At 32.6% G+C, this 17,208-nt stretch overlaps 3 protein-coding genes across 5 annotated transcripts; all 3 read left to right on the top strand.

Moving 5' to 3' along the window:
* The first annotated feature begins 2,530 nt into the window (after nt 1-2,530).
* On the top strand, nt 2,531-7,894 carry LOC133311909 (autophagy-related protein 3). Of its 2 annotated transcripts, none has more exons than XM_061513036.1 (10): nt 2,531-2,890; nt 3,219-3,289; nt 3,444-3,560; nt 3,652-3,815; nt 4,751-4,836; nt 5,563-5,614; nt 6,082-6,147; nt 6,217-6,344; nt 7,190-7,290; nt 7,495-7,894. In XM_061513036.1, exons 1-9 carry the CDS (start codon nt 2,730-2,732, stop codon nt 7,284-7,286), a joined length of 942 nt encoding a protein of 313 aa, XP_061369020.1. In that variant the 5' UTR covers nt 2,531-2,729; the 3' UTR covers nt 7,287-7,290; nt 7,495-7,894. The 2 variants fall into 2 exon arrangements, with proteins under 2 accessions (XP_061369020.1, XP_061369021.1); XM_061513037.1 differs by having other exon boundaries at nt 2,532-2,890; nt 4,763-4,836; nt 7,495-7,892.
* On the top strand, nt 7,288-16,408 carry LOC133311902 (PLAT domain-containing protein 2-like). Its single transcript, XM_061513028.1, has 5 exons — nt 7,288-7,371; nt 7,495-7,635; nt 9,498-9,609; nt 9,758-9,777; nt 15,929-16,408. Exons 1-5 carry the CDS (start codon nt 7,288-7,290, stop codon nt 16,406-16,408), a joined length of 837 nt encoding a protein of 278 aa, XP_061369012.1.
* Nucleotides 9,457-13,314, top strand: LOC133311908 (eukaryotic translation initiation factor 3 subunit I-like). 2 transcript variants are annotated; one of them, XM_061513035.1, is made up of 9 exons: nt 9,457-9,572; nt 10,227-10,433; nt 10,531-10,746; nt 10,832-10,959; nt 11,055-11,174; nt 11,320-11,409; nt 11,837-11,923; nt 12,024-12,103; nt 13,007-13,314. In XM_061513035.1, the coding sequence occupies exons 2-9, from the start codon at nt 10,250-10,252 to the stop codon at nt 13,080-13,082; spliced, it is 981 nt and encodes a 326-aa protein (XP_061369019.1). In that variant the 5' UTR covers nt 9,457-9,572; nt 10,227-10,249; the 3' UTR covers nt 13,083-13,314. The 2 variants fall into 2 exon arrangements, with proteins under 2 accessions (XP_061369019.1, XP_061369018.1); XM_061513034.1 differs by having other exon boundaries at nt 9,458-9,572; nt 10,221-10,433; nt 13,007-13,313.
* Nucleotides 16,409-17,208: the final 800 nt, after the last annotated feature.

The following is a 17,208-nucleotide window of genomic DNA, read 5'->3' as shown; positions in this document are numbered from 1 at the left end:
AGAGAGATTTATTTTATATAATATAGCTAGAAAGTGAGTATAAGATAGTAATTCATAAATATGTTGAATTCTAAAATTATGAGATAAAATTTAGTTAAAATATAACAAAATAAAAATTCAACAGAAAAATACGAGTTCTAAATTAGAATAAAGATATAATAAGGTTAAAATTTAATTGAATAATGGGTAATATGTTTCTTATGTCACAGAAAAAGTATATATGAAAACATATTCCCCTTGAATAATATAAGGAAAAGTACATATGAGATGTATCTATCATGGTAAAGTAATCATTTTAAATAATCTAAATTATTTATAAACTCTTAAAACTAAATCTTAACGATGTTCTTAGCAATACAGACAACTGTTGGATAAAGCCATGTTCAGATAGTAAGTATTTTTGGGAAATAGAAAAAGTCCATCCATTCAAGTCACGGTTAGTTTTGTATATACATAACATACAGACTGAACTGATCTAAATCCAAATTACAAAATTACATCAACTATGTGTAGTAGTCTAGTAGAAAATCTAAAAAAAAAATGTAAGTGTACTATGGATATGGAAATGAAAATTTTACCATTTAATAGGCTTCCTACTTCTAGGTTGGAATGGTAAAACTTGTTCGTTCAACATAGTGAAAGCAACCAGAAAAATTCACCATAATGAAGCCCATAAAAATCATGCCAAGGACAACCCCACCAGCCAGTGCACAACATTTCTTCCCAAATGCACTGTCTCTTCTTCTTTCCAATTCATTATCCTTCCCTTCCTTCTCAGTTTTTTGAAGTAAACCACCATCAAATTTCACAAGTTCCTTGTCTCCGGCAAAGTCTTCAAAAAAGTCCTCTGCATCTTCATAAACAAAAGATGCCAAATTATCAAATCCCGAGTTGATGTTCCCTGTCTTTTTCTCATCCTCAACATAACCATTAAATTCTACCATAGCCTTCTCACCAATAAAATCCGGAAAAAGCTTTTCTGGGTCTTCAAAAACAATCATCTCAGTATCATCAAGAGTCTCTCCATCGTCATTCAAACAAGACTCAGTGCAAGAGCAAGTAGAGTCCTTGTCATAATCTTCAAAGGAGAATGTTCTGAAAACGTCCCATTCATGAAAAGCCTTATCCAATGCTGCTAACCTCTGTGAAATGTGTTGCAAATGATGGGGCTTTGATGGATGAGACGCAACTTCAGCAGATAACAGGTTCCCAATGAAAACAAATTTCTGTTCGATATCCTTAGAAAGAGAGTCGTGGGATTTAGTATCTTGGCCACGCAGCAACGCCTCATTGAGTATAGATTCTAGTTCTTGGAGTTTTGCCTGCAAGATTGTGTATCTCTTTGTCATTTTCTTTTCTGATCAACACAAATGGTTTTTGTTTTGAAGGGTTTCGGTTACTTTTCTCTCTTCACACTTCAAAGAGTGGCTTTTGTGTTTGTGGAAACGGTTCCTGTTCTCTTATAGGTTGTAACTGTAACCTCATTAACTCAACCGTTTTCTATCTTCATAGGACCGACAAACCTGAATCTTGCATTTTTTTTTTTTTAATTTAAATTATTATCATGCGTATCAATCCGTATTTTTTATTTTTTTTTATTTGAGATAATTATTTGATTTCATGTATTTCTTTGTTTACCTTCGATGATGTCTACTAGTAAAGGGTCATTAGTGATAAACAAATACAAATCTTGGTTGACACATTGAACTTACAATGTGAAGTTTTGTTTAACTTACTAATTATTATGATTGGCCTTTTCTAATGGGAAGAGGTGTTTGTGCGTTTTTATACTCACGACAATAAATTATATTGCTTTACGGCCTTCAATCATCTTTTGAATCAAGAACAGCATTGTGTTCATCGAGAAGAAAATAAATTTAAAAAAGAGAGAGTAAGGGCAGCATGCCAACTTAGCATTCAATAATAACTAATGTTGCTCTGACAATTTTGATTTTACCACTAGTGAGACAACTAATATTATTGTTTCAATAACCAAATAATTCATAAAGCATACATATAAGTTCAAAACATGAACGAAAAACTTACTGTTTGAATACTATTTCTAAAAATATTTTTTTTGTTTTCAGAAAAAAAAAACAAAAAAATCCGTTTGATAAGGCCTTGTAAAAAAAGTTTTAAAAATTGTAACCCTTTTTTTAGAATCAAATTTAGAAAGCATGTCTGAGTTGTTTTTGTTTTGTGTTTTGAATTTTAACTTTCGAAACAAAAAAAACAAAGAAAACAAATGTTTTCATAACTATTTTACAAAATAGTTTTAAGAACAAAAAAATTACAAGACAGTCAATTTTTTTATTTTTTCACTTCGGAATCATTTTTTCCAAAGTACTAGATAACAATAATAATTGCATTTTAATGTAAAATAGAAAAATGTTACTATGCACATATTTTAAATTTTTTACTTATATCTTTTTATTATTATTATAAAAGCATCCTTATAAATATCTTTATTAGGTTTTAAGTAAGATATTTAACTAAACTCTAATTAATTGAGATGTGAACGAGAATACTCAAAAGGAGAATCGATAGGATGTCCATGATTCCCTTTGTCCCTTGCGTTTGATGTGTGTGGGGTTGACAAAGGGGAACGTGCACTTGAAGGAAATATAAACAGCGAGAGCAACAACTCCTAACTCCAAACCTTTCTTTCGTTCCTCCTCCGTCATTCTCTTTCAGAATTTCCCAAAATTCTCGGAGGGAGGAAGAAGACAATGGTTTTGTCTCAGAAGCTTCACGAAGCTTTCAAAGGCACTGTGGAGAGGATCACAGGCCCCCGAACCGTTTCCGCCTTCAAAGAAAAAGGAGTTCTCAGTGTCTCCGAGTTCGTTATCGCCGGCGATAATCTTGTTGCCAAATGCCCCACCTGGTCCTGGTAACTTTTTTTACCTTCATAGTTTTCAAGTTTTCTCCTTTTCCTAATTTGGGGTCTGTTACATGATCATTTCTCTAATGGGTATTATTGGATATTTAAATTGAAATTGCTTCTTTTAGCCGAAAAAAATTGTACCTTTCAGAAGGGATTTCGATCATCAGAGTTTTTTTCCTTGTACATATTGAATGATTTTTGTTGAAACATATGAGAGGGACCCTTTGGAGGACGTCATGTGTATGTTGTTCATTACCTATTAACAAATATAGAAATTGCTCAAGCATGTGAGTTATGACAATTGCAAAAGCTCTTACTAGTTGTTGAATTATAGGGAATCGGGTGAGCCAAGCAAGAGGAAGCCATATTTACCACCTGATAAACAATTCTTAATTACTAGAAATGGTAAGAGTTAAGATCTGAGAATGCCTTTTACATTATGTGTGTTCTTTGTTTCTGTTATTTTTTCCTCTCCTGAAAGTTAGCAGTAGTGATGATTGTATTTCCCCTTAATTATCATACATTTGTAAGCCTATCTTAAATACTGTCCTGTTAACAGTACCTTGTCTACGGAGAGCTACATCTGTTGAAGAAGAATACGAAGCTGCCGGAGGGGAAGTTTTACTTGACGATGAAGATAATGATGGGTGGCTAGCAACTCATGGGAAACCTAAAGGTATATATTGCTATTGGACTGGAGGCATGTATTTTGTGCTTTGGCTTTGATCTTTTGATCTTACACCTTTGCATTTATTTATTTATTTTAGAAACCAAATCGGATGAGGATGAGGATTTTCCTTCCATGGAAAGCCTAGAAATCAGCAAAAAGAATTCTATTAAGCAAATTCCTACCTACATGGGAGGTGAGGAGGAAGAAGATATTCCAGATATGGCAGAGTTTGAAGAAACTGACAACATTATAACAGATCCTGTAAGTTAATACCACGTTTTTGGAAGCATGATTGCAGTTTTCTTACTTTCCTACATCAATTTCAGACTAAAAGGTTAAAGATTTATTAAATCAAATGAAGGAGAATAGACATATACAGTCCGCTATGTGCTGATGTATTGTCACGATATGTATTTAGTAAGAGTCTTATTATGCTGATCTTTCCTAGCAATATTTTTATTTAAAAAGCAAGCGCCGGTGAAAAATATGTATGTAGAAAAAGAATTTGGGAAGAGAGATCCTGGTAGCATGTATGCTGCTTCATAGTAGTGTCATTTGAGGATACATTTGAGATTTTAGGGGTTAACAATTTTTCAGAATAATCTTCATTCATGCATATGATCAAGTGGAAACCTAAATATCTATCTTTTTCTTTTGTTTATTATGATTGCCATGCTTTTCCCTTACCTTGTCCTTTTAGAAGGCTATATATTTATCTTGTCAAATGTCTGAAATGCTTTATTCAAATTCAGTTGCCATTAACTGTCAAATACCCATAACCGGTTCTGTGAACATGAACTGCGAGATATAGGTGCGTCATTACAACCTCTTTGAGCATTTACAATGAACCCTAGAATGACCCCAGAACCACATGCTAATGCGGCGTAGTTTCTCAATTCTTCATTCGCACTTAAAAAATATGATGGCTGAGGAGTTCATTTGGGTTATATGATTGTTTCACTTGAAATGCATGACTAGGTAGGCCATGACACACCTGAATGTGAGCCCTAATTGAATTTTCATTTTAACTTACGTAGTTTCTATTATTTACATAATTTGTAATAATATTTCATATAATTTCCCTGTTAGTTTTATTTATTTATTTTTAACAATGTACTTTTGTTGATTCCTTCTTTTTTGATACTGATGTAAGTAATGTGATTTGTGTCATTTACTTGTTCTTATGCTAAATGGAGGCCACTCTTCAGTCAACATATTTAGTGGCTCATGAACCTGATGATGATAATATTCTTCGAACCCGAACTTATGACGTCAGCGTCACGTAAGATGAGTTTCAATATAAATGTTCTTGATTGTCATTTGATGCCTGCTACTATCTACTTTGAGCCTTCAACTGGGTTTATTAAATCTCTCCCTCTAGGTAACAAATGCTTTATGATTTTAATATCTATAGTGCAAATGGTTGGACTAGAGTTCTTGCTTCTTTTAGGGTGGTGTCTCTTTTCCCCTAAACTTGTTATAAAATAGGATTATGTTTATGGCCTCTGTTTGATGCTCTGATCGTGGCTACTTCAACGAAATTGCTATTTATGATACGATGAAAGATTGCGTTGCCTTGCTGCATTCTTGAGTTTTTTTCTTCAAATTCGTTGTTGTGTCTCTTGTTTGGTTCTGTTGCTTTATTTAGAAAACGAGACGATTTCAAAATTGTTACCAGTTATGAACAGTTATTTGAGGATGAAAATAGTTATCTTTAAACTGAATCTAATTTATGGTTTTTAATAATTACAAATGGGATATACATTACCAAACAGGTTTTTTTTTTGGATGGTTTATGACTATGAGGACAGGAACCACAGAAGTGTTAGAATTTTCTTTTTTGGAGGATATTTTGTCCTCTCATATTCTACTTGCCCTCTTTTCTGTGCCATAACTTGTTTTTCTATCCCCCATCCCAAAAAAATAAAATAAAATATATCTGCTTCATATTGGAAACAAATAGTTTTCTGGCAATGATTTTAAAAGGTGGATTTTATTCATTTTGCAGGTATGATAAATATTATCAAACACCTCGAGTATGGCTTACTGGGTATGATGAGGTTTGTTTTATTCACTTGATCCTTGTAGGTTGTAACTATATATTCAGTTACTTTTGGCCGGTCTATTGGGCAATGATAGCTACTAGAAATAGCATTAGTGATTTAATCTAGTGAATATAACCTGATGTATCCAGCCAAAAAAGAAAAAAAGAAAGAAAAAGACCTGATCCTTAACATGCGGATGAACGATAATGAATGTATTATTCCTATTTTGATGAATAAAGATGGAATCATTTGCATAGTTCCCCTGTCATCTATGAAGCACGGGCAGGGCTGAAATGGAGCTGTTTTTGACCTTAATGCCAAACTTGGAAATTGTTCTAATGTATTTTCATTTGATGACTTGATGCTTTTATTATTTAGGTTAAATCTTTGCGAGAAACATCTAAACCCTTCATTATTTCCAATTTTATACCTTGGACACTTAGTGTTCTGGTTTGGTGATTCCATCTTTCATCTTGTGGCAGTCAAGAATGCTTTTGCAACCTGAACTTGTCCTTGAAGATGTTAGTCAAGACCATGCACGCAAAACGGTGAGATATGGCATATGAATTGCTAAAATTTATGTCAGTATGTTGTTTTTCTAACTAGAAATATCGCAGGTAACGATTGAGGACCACCCTCACTTGCCTGGGAAGCATGCATCTATTCATCCATGTAAACATGGAGCAGTGATGAAAAAAATCATTGATGTGTCAATGTCATGTGGAGTTGAGCCTGAAGTTGACAAGTAAACCCTTTCTGTCCTTACTATCATTTGGAGATACAACTAATCCATACGATATAAATTAGCATTTTCTCTTATTAGATGTGACTACTGGTAACACATGCTGTGACACGATCCATACAAATATTATTTACCAATTAGCTTCCCTAATTATATCTTCTATTAATGAGCTAGGTAAGATCTGACAAATGACAAAAGATTAAACCTGATGTTTTGGAGCTTATTGTCAAGCATGTCTATGTTTTTTTCCTGATTAATCATTTATCTTTTGTTTCCTTATATTATTTGGACATTTGATCTTTCGTTCATGTCTCTAAGTAATAACAATTGCCGAGTTGTCTGAAATCTAGTACAACTCTCTGCTTGGGGTGTCATATTGAATTCCAAAACAAGTGTACTGAATTGATAATGCTATCAATCATATGATAGCTTGCATTATATTTTGATGACATGTGGGTGTTGTCCTTTAATTTTTAATGGAGAGATCACCCAATCCGCTTGACTTCGTACGCCCGATAACGTGCATTTTGCTGAAATTCATGAGTATTCAGTTAAGTATTCAACCCAAACTTGGTATGGTGCTTCTGAATTTAATCCCACTTAGGAAGGCTTGATATAATGACGCTATTTTCGTTGTAGTGGAATGCTTAATAATTTTGCAAGCATGAGTTTATATAGCGCACTTGATGTTGAAAAGTGATTTTGTATACGTAGTTGCTGCTATCTTCTTAAATTTTAAACATCCCCTCAAGGATAAAGGTCTAGTTCATGAGTGTAACGCATAATACTTGTTCCTAATAACTGCAATATATGTGACGTGACATAATCACTGATACTTATTTCTGTAGGTATCTATTCTTATTCTTGAAATTCATGGCCTCTGTAATTCCGACAATCGAGTATGATTACACCATGGACTTTGATCTTGGTAGCTCCAGCAATTGAAATGGTAATTGTGATTATTATTTGTGTTTTGTTATCGTCTGAATTCAGTAATATTTCCTATTATTCAAATGCTGCTTCACAAATGGTAAATGTCAGTGCATTCTACGGATTCTTTCTCTTTCTCACATATAATTTGGAGTTATATGTACGCTTTTTTAATAGCAGATATTAGTCACTGTGATCATTTGTACTTTTATTTGTTTTTCAGATGGTAGCTGCTTGGTCAAGTATAACTCGGGCATATTCTCCATTGTTGGTTTTCATTGATCCATTGACACGAACATTTTTTTTTTTCCTTCTCTTTTCTGCGCTTCTTAAAACTCAGTACAATCCTTGCAATTATGACCCAGTAAGTGTACGTGTCATGTAAACTAATAGCCATGTAAGTCGTGAGTGCCTTGTATACAAATTTCCTTTGAGATGTGTACATAAATTGACATGCCGCTTGTAAGAGACTATCTCACGTTGTTGCTCCCTATAATACTTGGAGTTTCTTGCCCTTGTCGTTGTGATAAATATAGGCCCTTCATATGCTTGGAGGCTTGGTTTGGTGGGAAAGGAAAGAAAAATTATATGAGACAAATAATATTCCATTGTAAATAATGCATAATCGTCCGTGAAGGATCAAAAGTCTCGAATGGCGAACAAACCTTGGTTATTACGTTACTTAATAGGAATAAAGTATTATTGTTTATGTGGATCTTTTCGTTATTGTTGAATTTATTTTCATTTCATATCTGCCGTCATCTATGTTGCACGGACACAGGATACAATACGATATTCTGATGCGTTGATTTTAAAAAATATTAAATTTTGACACGTTAGGATACGTTTTGGTATTAAATAATATTTTTAATTTATGTAGAATAAGCTTAACGTTTTGGTAAAAAAATAAGTTAAATTTCTAATACCAATCAATTTTGCAAAAAAAATAAGATATATTAAATATTTATATTGAACTCAATAAAATGGTAATCGTAAACAACAAATTTAATAGTTAGAACTAAAAACGCAATACAACACAATCTTTGAATTATTTTTTGAGTCTCTGCAATGCGTGTTGGAGTGTTGAAGAATGTCGGAGTATCGAAAGTGTCAAGAAATGTTGGATACGATAACGTCAAGATTTTTGAAATATAGATACTTCATATATGCGGTGGGGTCGATTTGCTTTGTAATATTGTTAATATTCAGATATTATTGTTGCTTGAATTGTACCGAAACAAAATAAAAAATAGGATAAAGGAGAAGATACAGCATGTATGCCTATGCCTGATTAACGAAGCTGTAATATAAACTATTTATTTACCCTGGGTTGTTTAAATTAAATATTTATAGGATTCGCTTTTTCTACAGTCAATAATAACTTATTTACATTAGTCAATGTAGATAACTTATTTACATTGAGCTCAAAACGACGTTATTTTGAGTCGGAAATCAATATGTTTTTGCAATTATAATTTATGGGTTATAATAGTCTTTTTCATTATAATTTTTTATTTTTTAATTCAAAACGACGTCGTTTTGGGAGCGAATGTAGATAACTTATCTACATTCACTTTAAAAATATTAAAGCCATATTTATAATTATAAATTTTTATTTAATAGATAAATATTTTGAATTAATCTGTTTTGCTTTAAAAAAAATATAATTAAAAGAACTCCTATTTAAAAAAATATTTAAAGTTATTTATTTTGAAATTATTTTAAAAATCATCTTTCATTTTTCTTAGTTATGTAAAAATATATATTTAAAATTAATAATATTATTTAAGATAAATTAAAGATGTATTAGTTAAATAAATTATTTATATTAATTTTAAAAAAAAGTTATAATAATATCAATAAAAATAATAATATTTGATTTAAATTTATTTTTACGATATAAATAGAAGACCATAAGATTTAAATGCGTATCTTCAAATAATTTAATTCAAATAAAATAAGATATAAATTTTATTGTGAATCAAATGCCTCTAGGGGGGTGGGGGGGGGGTGGGGGGCGCGTACGTACCAAAAAAAATAAAAAAAGACCACTAGGGTCGGGAAAATGTTGTTGGGCTTTGTAATGTGCATTGTTATAATTCAGTTACCGCGGGCCGGCCCATTCTTTTTATCAAAACCCTAGATCCCTAATTTCCCTTTCTTTTTGTTTTTCTTCTTCTTCACGAGCACTCACTCACACCTGTTCCGATTTCTTCTTCTTCTCAGTGTTCTCCTTCTTCGCAGTCGATAGGTCTTCTGATTTATTCTTTCTTCTACTCGTTCTTTTTCTTCGTCACAGAGGTATGGTTTAGCGTTATGCTATCTCTGTTTTGCATTGGTTATCAGAATAATATAGGATTCTGAGAGCTTTTATGATTGTTGTTATTATTTCTCAAAATCTTATTTCTGTTAGGCCTTGTTTCTAAGTTTGAATACCCATTCTTAGGCACTGGATTTGCTGAAAGATTAGTGTTGTGCTCCATCAGTTATCAGTTCAATAAATGGAGTATCAAAATTATCTATAGTTCTGCAACAATGCATTATCAAATTTCAAATGTTCTACCTTAGAGAAAGATAACCGCATATGCCTTGCAGAATGTAGATTGATTTCGATTGCTATTTTATGCTATATGTATTGGTGTGTGGGATTGTAAATGAGAGCCTCTCTGTAAAATCACAGCAGCTGAGTTTGTTTTTTCCTTTTTCTAAATGAGATCTTATGATGTTATATTCATTGTGGGATTGTTATATGGTGCTTTTTGGCTGCTAAAAGGACAAATTTTTCTGCCTAATTGATTTTTGGCCTGCGGGCTGGCCTTAACCCGTGGGATTGTATGATGTTTTGGCTCGTTTGGGCTGTTTAATATGCGGGCTTTTTGGCCCTGCTAGACTTTTGGATTTGACGGCTCTAAGAAGAAGCAAGTTGAACTTGAACCCTAATTGTTGCAGGAGCAGATTGGAGAGAAAGAAGGGGAAGTATGAGGCCAATTTTGATGAAAGGCCATGAGAGGCCATTGACATTCCTCAAGTACAACAGAGACGGCGATCTCCTTTTCTCTTGTGCAAAGGACCACAACCCCACCGTGTGGTTTGCCGACAACGGCGAACGCTTGGGCACTTATCGAGGCCACAACGGTGCCGTTTGGTGCTGCGATGTCTCAAGCAAGTTCCTCATCATTTTATATTTTCTAATTATCTTTTTTTTTTTTACCATAATAATAATATGAATATGGTTTCATGGTTGATGATGATGATGCAGGAGATTCGGGTCGTTTGATAACTGGTAGTGCTGACCAGACCGTGAAGCTATGGAACGTGAAAAGTGGTCAGCAATTGTACACATTCAATTTTGATTCCCCGGCTAGGTCTGTTGACTTCTCTGTTGGTGATAAGCTTGCGGTTATCACCACTGATCCGTTTATGGAATTGCCTTCTGCAATCCATGTCAAGCGCATTGCTAAAGATCCTACTGACCGTAAGCTCTTTCTCATTCTCTACTAATTTAATTTGCTGAACCCACTACCTAATTCTAATTCTAATGCTATTCATCCATTTCTCAGAGACTGGTGAATCTCTGCTTGTCATTAAGGGGCCCCAGGGAAGAATAAATAGAGCTATTTGGGGACCCCTCAACAAATCTATTATTAGTGCCGGAGAAGATGCTATTATTCGTATCTGGGATTCTGAGGTCACTTCCATTCTTCATTTTTCTTTCTTTTATTAGCTTTCCAATTTCCTAACAGTGATAACAAAGTTAGTTTATTCTCTTTCACTTGTTCGCAGACCGGAAAACTACTTAAAGAGTCAGATAAGGAATCTGGCCACAAAAAGACAATAACATCACTCGCAAAATCTGCAGATGGTTCACATTTCCTTACTGGCTCCCTTGATAAGTCTGCTAGGGTATTAATGATCAGCGTTTTAATTCTTTACTTTTTCTCTTTCTGTTAGTGCTCATAAATATTGTCTCCATAACTTCACCTGATTTTATTTTCGCCTAACCAGTTTTTTTTTTTTTTTTTGACAACGTCTTTTGGCTGTTAACTAGCTTTGGGATACCAGAACCTTAACTCTTATCAAGACATATGTGACAGAACGCCCAGTCAATGCAGTTGCAATGTCACCTCTTCTTGATCATGTATGTATTTGTGCATTGTAAACTAGTCAATCTCAAGTTATAATATTCATACTAATCGTGTTTTGTTAACCATGCAAGTGATTTTGTCTCTACTTTATCTGATGTTTCTACTTTATTTGATTGACGTGTTTATCCTGCAGAAAGGTTTCCTATAATTTTAGGAAGCTGGTTAAGAATATGCCTAGCCCCTATCTTTCTTCATACAATTTTTTTCCACATATAAATCACTAACACCCTTTTTTGCATATCGCAGTTGTTCACTAATTCATGAAATAAGTGCACTTTGAAATAGTTCATGCTTGATAGGGCCAGATGAAAATCTTTTATCTACTTCAGTTTCCTACTTCCGTTTGTTTGGACCATATATTATATTATTATTTCGGTCCTTGTATGGTTTTCTGAATTCCATGCAATGTGTTTTTTGTAGGTGGTGCTCGGAGGTGGTCAGGATGCATCAGCTGTTACAACTACTGATCATCGTGCGGGCAAATTTGAAGCCAAATTCTTTGATAAGGTAAATTTGGTTGTTTCTTTTTCCTCTACCAGTTTGAGTTCTCTAATGATGTTGAATATTCAACTTCTCTATTTTATATTTGTTGTTTCCATTTGTTTAGATTCTTCAAGAAGAAATTGGGGGTGTGAAAGGGCATTTCGGACCAATTAATGCATTGGCCTTTAACCCTGATGGAAAAAGGTATGTTCTTTGTTCTTCACCTCTCTTTTTTTGTGTTGCCTCATGATATACTTTTAGAAACCACCATGTGTAATTGAACCGCACCATTTCTTTCACGTAATTGTTTAAAAATCTCAACAATTTACCATATGTTGTATATACTATGTGTAATTGTTTAATATATATATGGTGTAATGTAAATATGAACAACAACAAAGCATTTTTCCACTAGTTTTGGTCATTACATTGATCAATGAAAACCCAAAATTTGTATGTTGTCTATATATTTTTAATATATAAATTTCAGCATTTGATTGTGTCGATCAACGTTTGCATGAAATATAACCTTGAGTGAATACCCCTACAGTTAGTAGAGTGTTACGATAGTATCATTAGGATACAAAAAGAATGCACAAGAGTAGAACGTAACCTGGTTCTATTTGAGTCATTTATCATAAACAGATGAAATTATTAATGCTTACTTATCTGTTGCTGAATAATATCATCATGTGCTCTTCAAGTTAGAAGAAATTTTCAAATTTATGCTAAGCAATGTACTTACTGAAATAATTTGTGCTGGACATTAGTTGTCTGTATTTTATAATTATCATGGAAAGGAGTTTGAAGAGGCAATACGTTGAAGATAATCCGACATTATCTTACTTGAGGACGATCCGTGTAGTAAATTGTCACATTTATTGTGATGGATTATGATTTCAAATAGTATTTGCAATTGTAGCATTACATGTGATTTATGAAATGTTATATTATGGATTGGTTAGTAGTCTATGTTTCAATTCTCTGTCCCAAAATATCTGATATTTTTGTCTTATCAGAGTACTTTAGTGATACATAGTCCTGAATAACTGTGGAACTGTTTATTTTATTTCTTTAATGGCCTTGAGTATTCTTTTTGTTTTGTAGTTTTTCAAGTGGAGGTGAAGATGGTTATGTACGGTTACACCACTTCGATCCAGATTATTTCAATGTCAAAATATAGTGCCGGAGAATGTGGTTTATATTATATATGGATCCTAGAAGTTAGCTTTTAATTTCTTTCACTTGTTTCTGTAATACCGATATGTTTACAAAACCTCTTCTATTGGTAATGTGCAAGAATTTTATGCATGAAATTACCCATTTTTTGTTTTCTGTTTTGTGTATTTACGAATTTAGGTTGGAATGGAATTCTCCCATTTTTAAGGAGGTCTCTCTATCATGTTCCTTGATCTGAGATGAGATTAGGCTTTTGGCATTTATTTGGGTAAAGCGTGTACGTGAGAAACTTGGTTACTTTGATTTTATTTTGTTTATTGTTTTCAATTTTGCTCCTTTGTGTAGGAAGGATCTTTGGTTCGAATTTTGTAATTACATTTTCAACTTATTTCCAATATGTATCCTCTACAAGTGTGTAACACTTGGCACATCCAAAAGAGTTAATAACTTAATAAGTATCCCGATAAGCACGCCTAAAGTGATTAGGAAACAATAAACTTGACTTTCAATTAAATAGACATATTGACCAATAAATCCTAGCTATTCTATGTTTGGCCAGTGAATCGTGCTTAGATTTACACTCATGATAGGTTGTTAGTTGGAGTGAAGCATTCTTTGTTAATAAATGCTTTTTGTTATCATCTGGGGTTACACATGTATGTTAATATGCACTAGTTGTTTTTCCTCTCCTTGAGTCATCATCAATTGAACTGGTCATGTTGTGAATTCATGGCCTCTGTAATTCCGACAATTGAGTATGATTACACCATGGACTTTGATCTTGGTAGCTCCAGCAATTGAAATGGTAATTGTGATTATTATTTGTATTTTCTTATCGTCTGAATTCAGTAATTTTTCTTATTATTCAAATGCTGCTTCACAAATGATGTTGCCCCATGCCATACTTAAGTCAGGTAAATGTCAGTGCATTCTACCTAAATTTATTTAAAATAAATACACTTTGATTGCTTTTTAAAAAAAATGAAAAAAAATGAAAAATTAAGAAAAACATTTATGAAAGAATGAAAACTCGAAAATTAAATTAAAATAGGTGTATAGTTAAAAATTACTACGTGAAAATAATCATAAAAGACTTTTATATTATATAAAAATTGTATTATATCAAATGTTGGTAAATCCTAATAGACTAATAGATTGATCAATTTTGTAATATTTTTTTTTAAAATACTACGCGAACAGTACATTTTACTTCAATTAGTTATAGCGAACTTAGTTAAGCCACGTGGCACGCTTCCATTAGCGCACCAAATTCGCTACCAGTCATAATAAACTTGATTCAGTCTGCTTTTTTCTTATAAAATATGCACGTGTCATGAAATCATAGGCGACGAAGTTCGTTACGATTGTAACGAACTTAGTACTCTAATGGGAACGTGCCACGTGGCCTAATCAAGTTTGCTATATGACTGGTAGTGAACTTAGACGTGGTACAGTCTAGTAAAAAGTATTATTCGGGTGATAATTAAACAATTTATTTTATAAGTTGTGACATTATGGTCACTCTTCCCTAATAGTTACTTTTTCATAAAAAAGAAAAAAATATTTCTAGTTAAGCAAGACGGGGTAAACGTGGCTCCCGGAAATACTACCCATATATGCGTAACCTGCTGAATCTTCCTCGTTTCCCTAGATCTGGATCTAACAACAAATAGAGAGTCACGAAGTGCATCTAAGAAAATGAAGAATATCTACCTCTTCTTTCTCTTTGTAGCTTTCTTCCTTCCTGCACACGCCGGAGACTCCAATGTAAGTATTTTACAGTACTCTTCTTCTTCACTTCTCTAATTGTAACCTCATTTCATTTCATCTAGCTACCTTCGCACATCACTAACACATAATCTTCTTCCTCACAAACATACATCAAAGCCATTTTCATTGTATACGACACATGACAATCACATCTTTTTTGAATCTTTAGCATTGCTTATTCTTCTTTTATATCTTCGCCCAATTCGCTTAAATGCTTTTTATGATCAATCTAATCCGTTCATATATCTTTTACAATGTGAACAGAATTATTACTTAAAATCTTTGCTTACTTGTAATGCATTTAGTTTCGTTTTTGAAAAATTTGTAATTGCATATTTTTACTCACATGGATCATTTATCAAACAGAATTTGATAACAAAAAATAAAAATAAAAATTACATCCATTAATATTTAAAATTGAAAGATGTCATGGATATGATCTTATTTATTAAAGATTTATCAGTAGATAAATTCGTTTCCTACATATATAAAAGTACATGGGACCTACGTTTTCTTTTTATCTCTTTTCTTCACATGAGTCCCGTACATTTTTATGTATGTAATAAATAAAATTTATCTTATATAACGTAATAAACATTAAATCCATTTATTAATGTAGCGGATGATATATTATTCCATATTAACATATTATTATTATTATTATTATTCTAAGTAATTTTGTTTTGCATGTATACGAAGGAATATAATAACTTACACCAGTATAAGAATAATAAGTTTTACACTAAATTTTAACTATTGATTTTCATACATCTAATGATTGAGATTTATTGAGTCTCACTCATTAAAATATTATTAATTTCTAATAAATTAAAACGATTAGATACACAAAAATTAACAGTCTGTAAAAGATTCTATTTTCTTATATTGTTGGAATTAGTTATTTCCTACTATAGACACATGATGCAGTGAGGCCCACCACCTATTTAAAAAAATTAAAAAATAGTGACATAATTTTTGATATGAGAATAACATAAAATAATTATCTCGTGTAAAATGACATAATAATTTCCTTGTAAAATATATGATTATGAGTTTGGTTTAATGAAACACAAACTACAGGAGTGCGTGTACACGTTGTTCGTAAAGACCGGGTCGATCATAAAAGGCGGAACCGATTCCAACATAAGCGTGACACTGAGCGATGCGATGAACCGGTCTGTGTGGGTCCCAAACCTGAGGTCATGGGGTGTGATGGGTGCAGGACACAACTACTTCGAGCGTGCCAACCTCGACGCCTTCAGTGGCCGTGGACCTTGCATTGACTCCCCCGTTTGCCGTCTCAACCTCACCTCCGACGGCTCAGGCTCTCACCATGGTTGGTACTGTGACTCCCTCGAGGTTACTTCCACTGGGCCCCACAAGCCCTGCTCTCAGACCATCTTCTTCGTTGATCAGTGGCTCGCCAAAGATGTTGAGCCCCACAGCCTCACCGCCATCCTCGACGGCTGCCGCCGGGGCCCCGTTACCCCTCACCGGAGGAGCTTCATTGTCGGGAATCCCAAAATAACGTCTCCATCGGCTTCCGCTTCCGCATTTTAAATTCAATTAAATAATGTCGTTAGTTATTATGTCTTCTGGTTTTTTTGTTGCAATTTTGGGACCTTTGTTCATCTTAAATTGTTGTTTTAATGATGATGCTTAAATTTTATTTTATTATTATTTCAAAAATCTCTTCGCCCTCATTAAAGATATTCTCGATAGGAATCAAATTTTTTTATTATTATTTTTAACTACGCTCATTTTAAACTTCCAAATTGGCGTTCATAATTTTTTTTAAGAATTATACATGAGGATATAAAATAAAATAAAAGATAAAACATATTTTAAATATTTATTTTTTAATCACTCGTTTTTATTCAGAAAATAAATTCAAATTAAGTATTATTTTATTTTATCTATTTTTTATCCGATTTTTTTATAAAATTATCTAAAGAAAATAAATACCGTATTTTAAAATATGTATTTAATTTATCTTAAATAATATTTTTTTAATTCCAAATATATTTTTAAAATAAATAAAATTTTTAGATAATTTATAAATTAATTTCAAAATAAATAAAATTGAAATATTTTTCAAACCATAAATGCATTACATTATGATATAAAATAAAAAGAGAGAAAATTTATTTTAAATATTTATTTTTTAAATAACCAGGGTCTAAGTAAATTTTTTTATAACCACTACGGATATAAGTAAATTTTTTTTGTAACCACAATAGGGTCTAAGTGAAAATTTAAAATCATAAGGGGTTAAATGGTAAATTCTTTCGGCACAACGAGTCTAAGCGGTAAATTTAAAATTATAAGGAGTCAAATGATAAATCACAAAATCACACTGG

Source organism: Gastrolobium bilobum, unplaced genomic scaffold, assembly GCF_033153095.1.
Source record: "Gastrolobium bilobum isolate Gb01-03AN ecotype WA unplaced genomic scaffold, APGP_CSIRO_Gbil_v1 utg908, whole genome shotgun sequence".
NCBI classification, from domain to species: Eukaryota; Viridiplantae; Streptophyta; class Magnoliopsida; order Fabales; family Fabaceae; genus Gastrolobium; species Gastrolobium bilobum.
Note: the sequence above shows the minus strand (reverse complement) of the source record. Positions and strands in the feature narration are given on the sequence as shown.

Excerpts from the sequence above, each read along its gene's own strand:
- LOC133311909 (XM_061513036.1), top strand. The coding sequence starts at position 2,730 with ATGGTTTTGTCTCAGAAGCTTCACGAAGCTTTCAAAGGCACTGTGGAG. Across the intron at positions 2,891-3,218 it reads AAATGCCCCACCTGGTCCTG|GGAATCGGGTGAGCCAAGCA; the intron begins GTAACTTTTTTT and ends GTTGAATTATAG. Across the intron at positions 6,148-6,216 it reads AAGACCATGCACGCAAAACG|GTAACGATTGAGGACCACCC; the intron begins GTGAGATATGGC and ends GAAATATCGCAG.
- LOC133311902 (XM_061513028.1), top strand. The coding sequence starts at position 7,288 with ATGGTAATTGTGATTATTATTTGTGTTTTGTTATCGTCTGAATTCAGT. Across the intron at positions 7,372-7,494 it reads CAAATGCTGCTTCACAAATG|ATGGTAGCTGCTTGGTCAAG; the intron begins GTAAATGTCAGT and ends TTTGTTTTTCAG. Across the intron at positions 9,610-9,757 it reads GCTATCTCTGTTTTGCATTG|TTATCAGTTCAATAAATGGA; the intron begins GTTATCAGAATA and ends GTGCTCCATCAG.
- LOC133311908 (XM_061513035.1), top strand. The coding sequence starts at position 10,250 with ATGAGGCCAATTTTGATGAAAGGCCATGAGAGGCCATTGACATTCCTC. Across the intron at positions 10,434-10,530 it reads TTGGTGCTGCGATGTCTCAA|GAGATTCGGGTCGTTTGATA; the intron begins GCAAGTTCCTCA and ends ATGATGATGCAG. Across the intron at positions 11,175-11,319 it reads CCCTTGATAAGTCTGCTAGG|CTTTGGGATACCAGAACCTT; the intron begins GTATTAATGATC and ends GCTGTTAACTAG.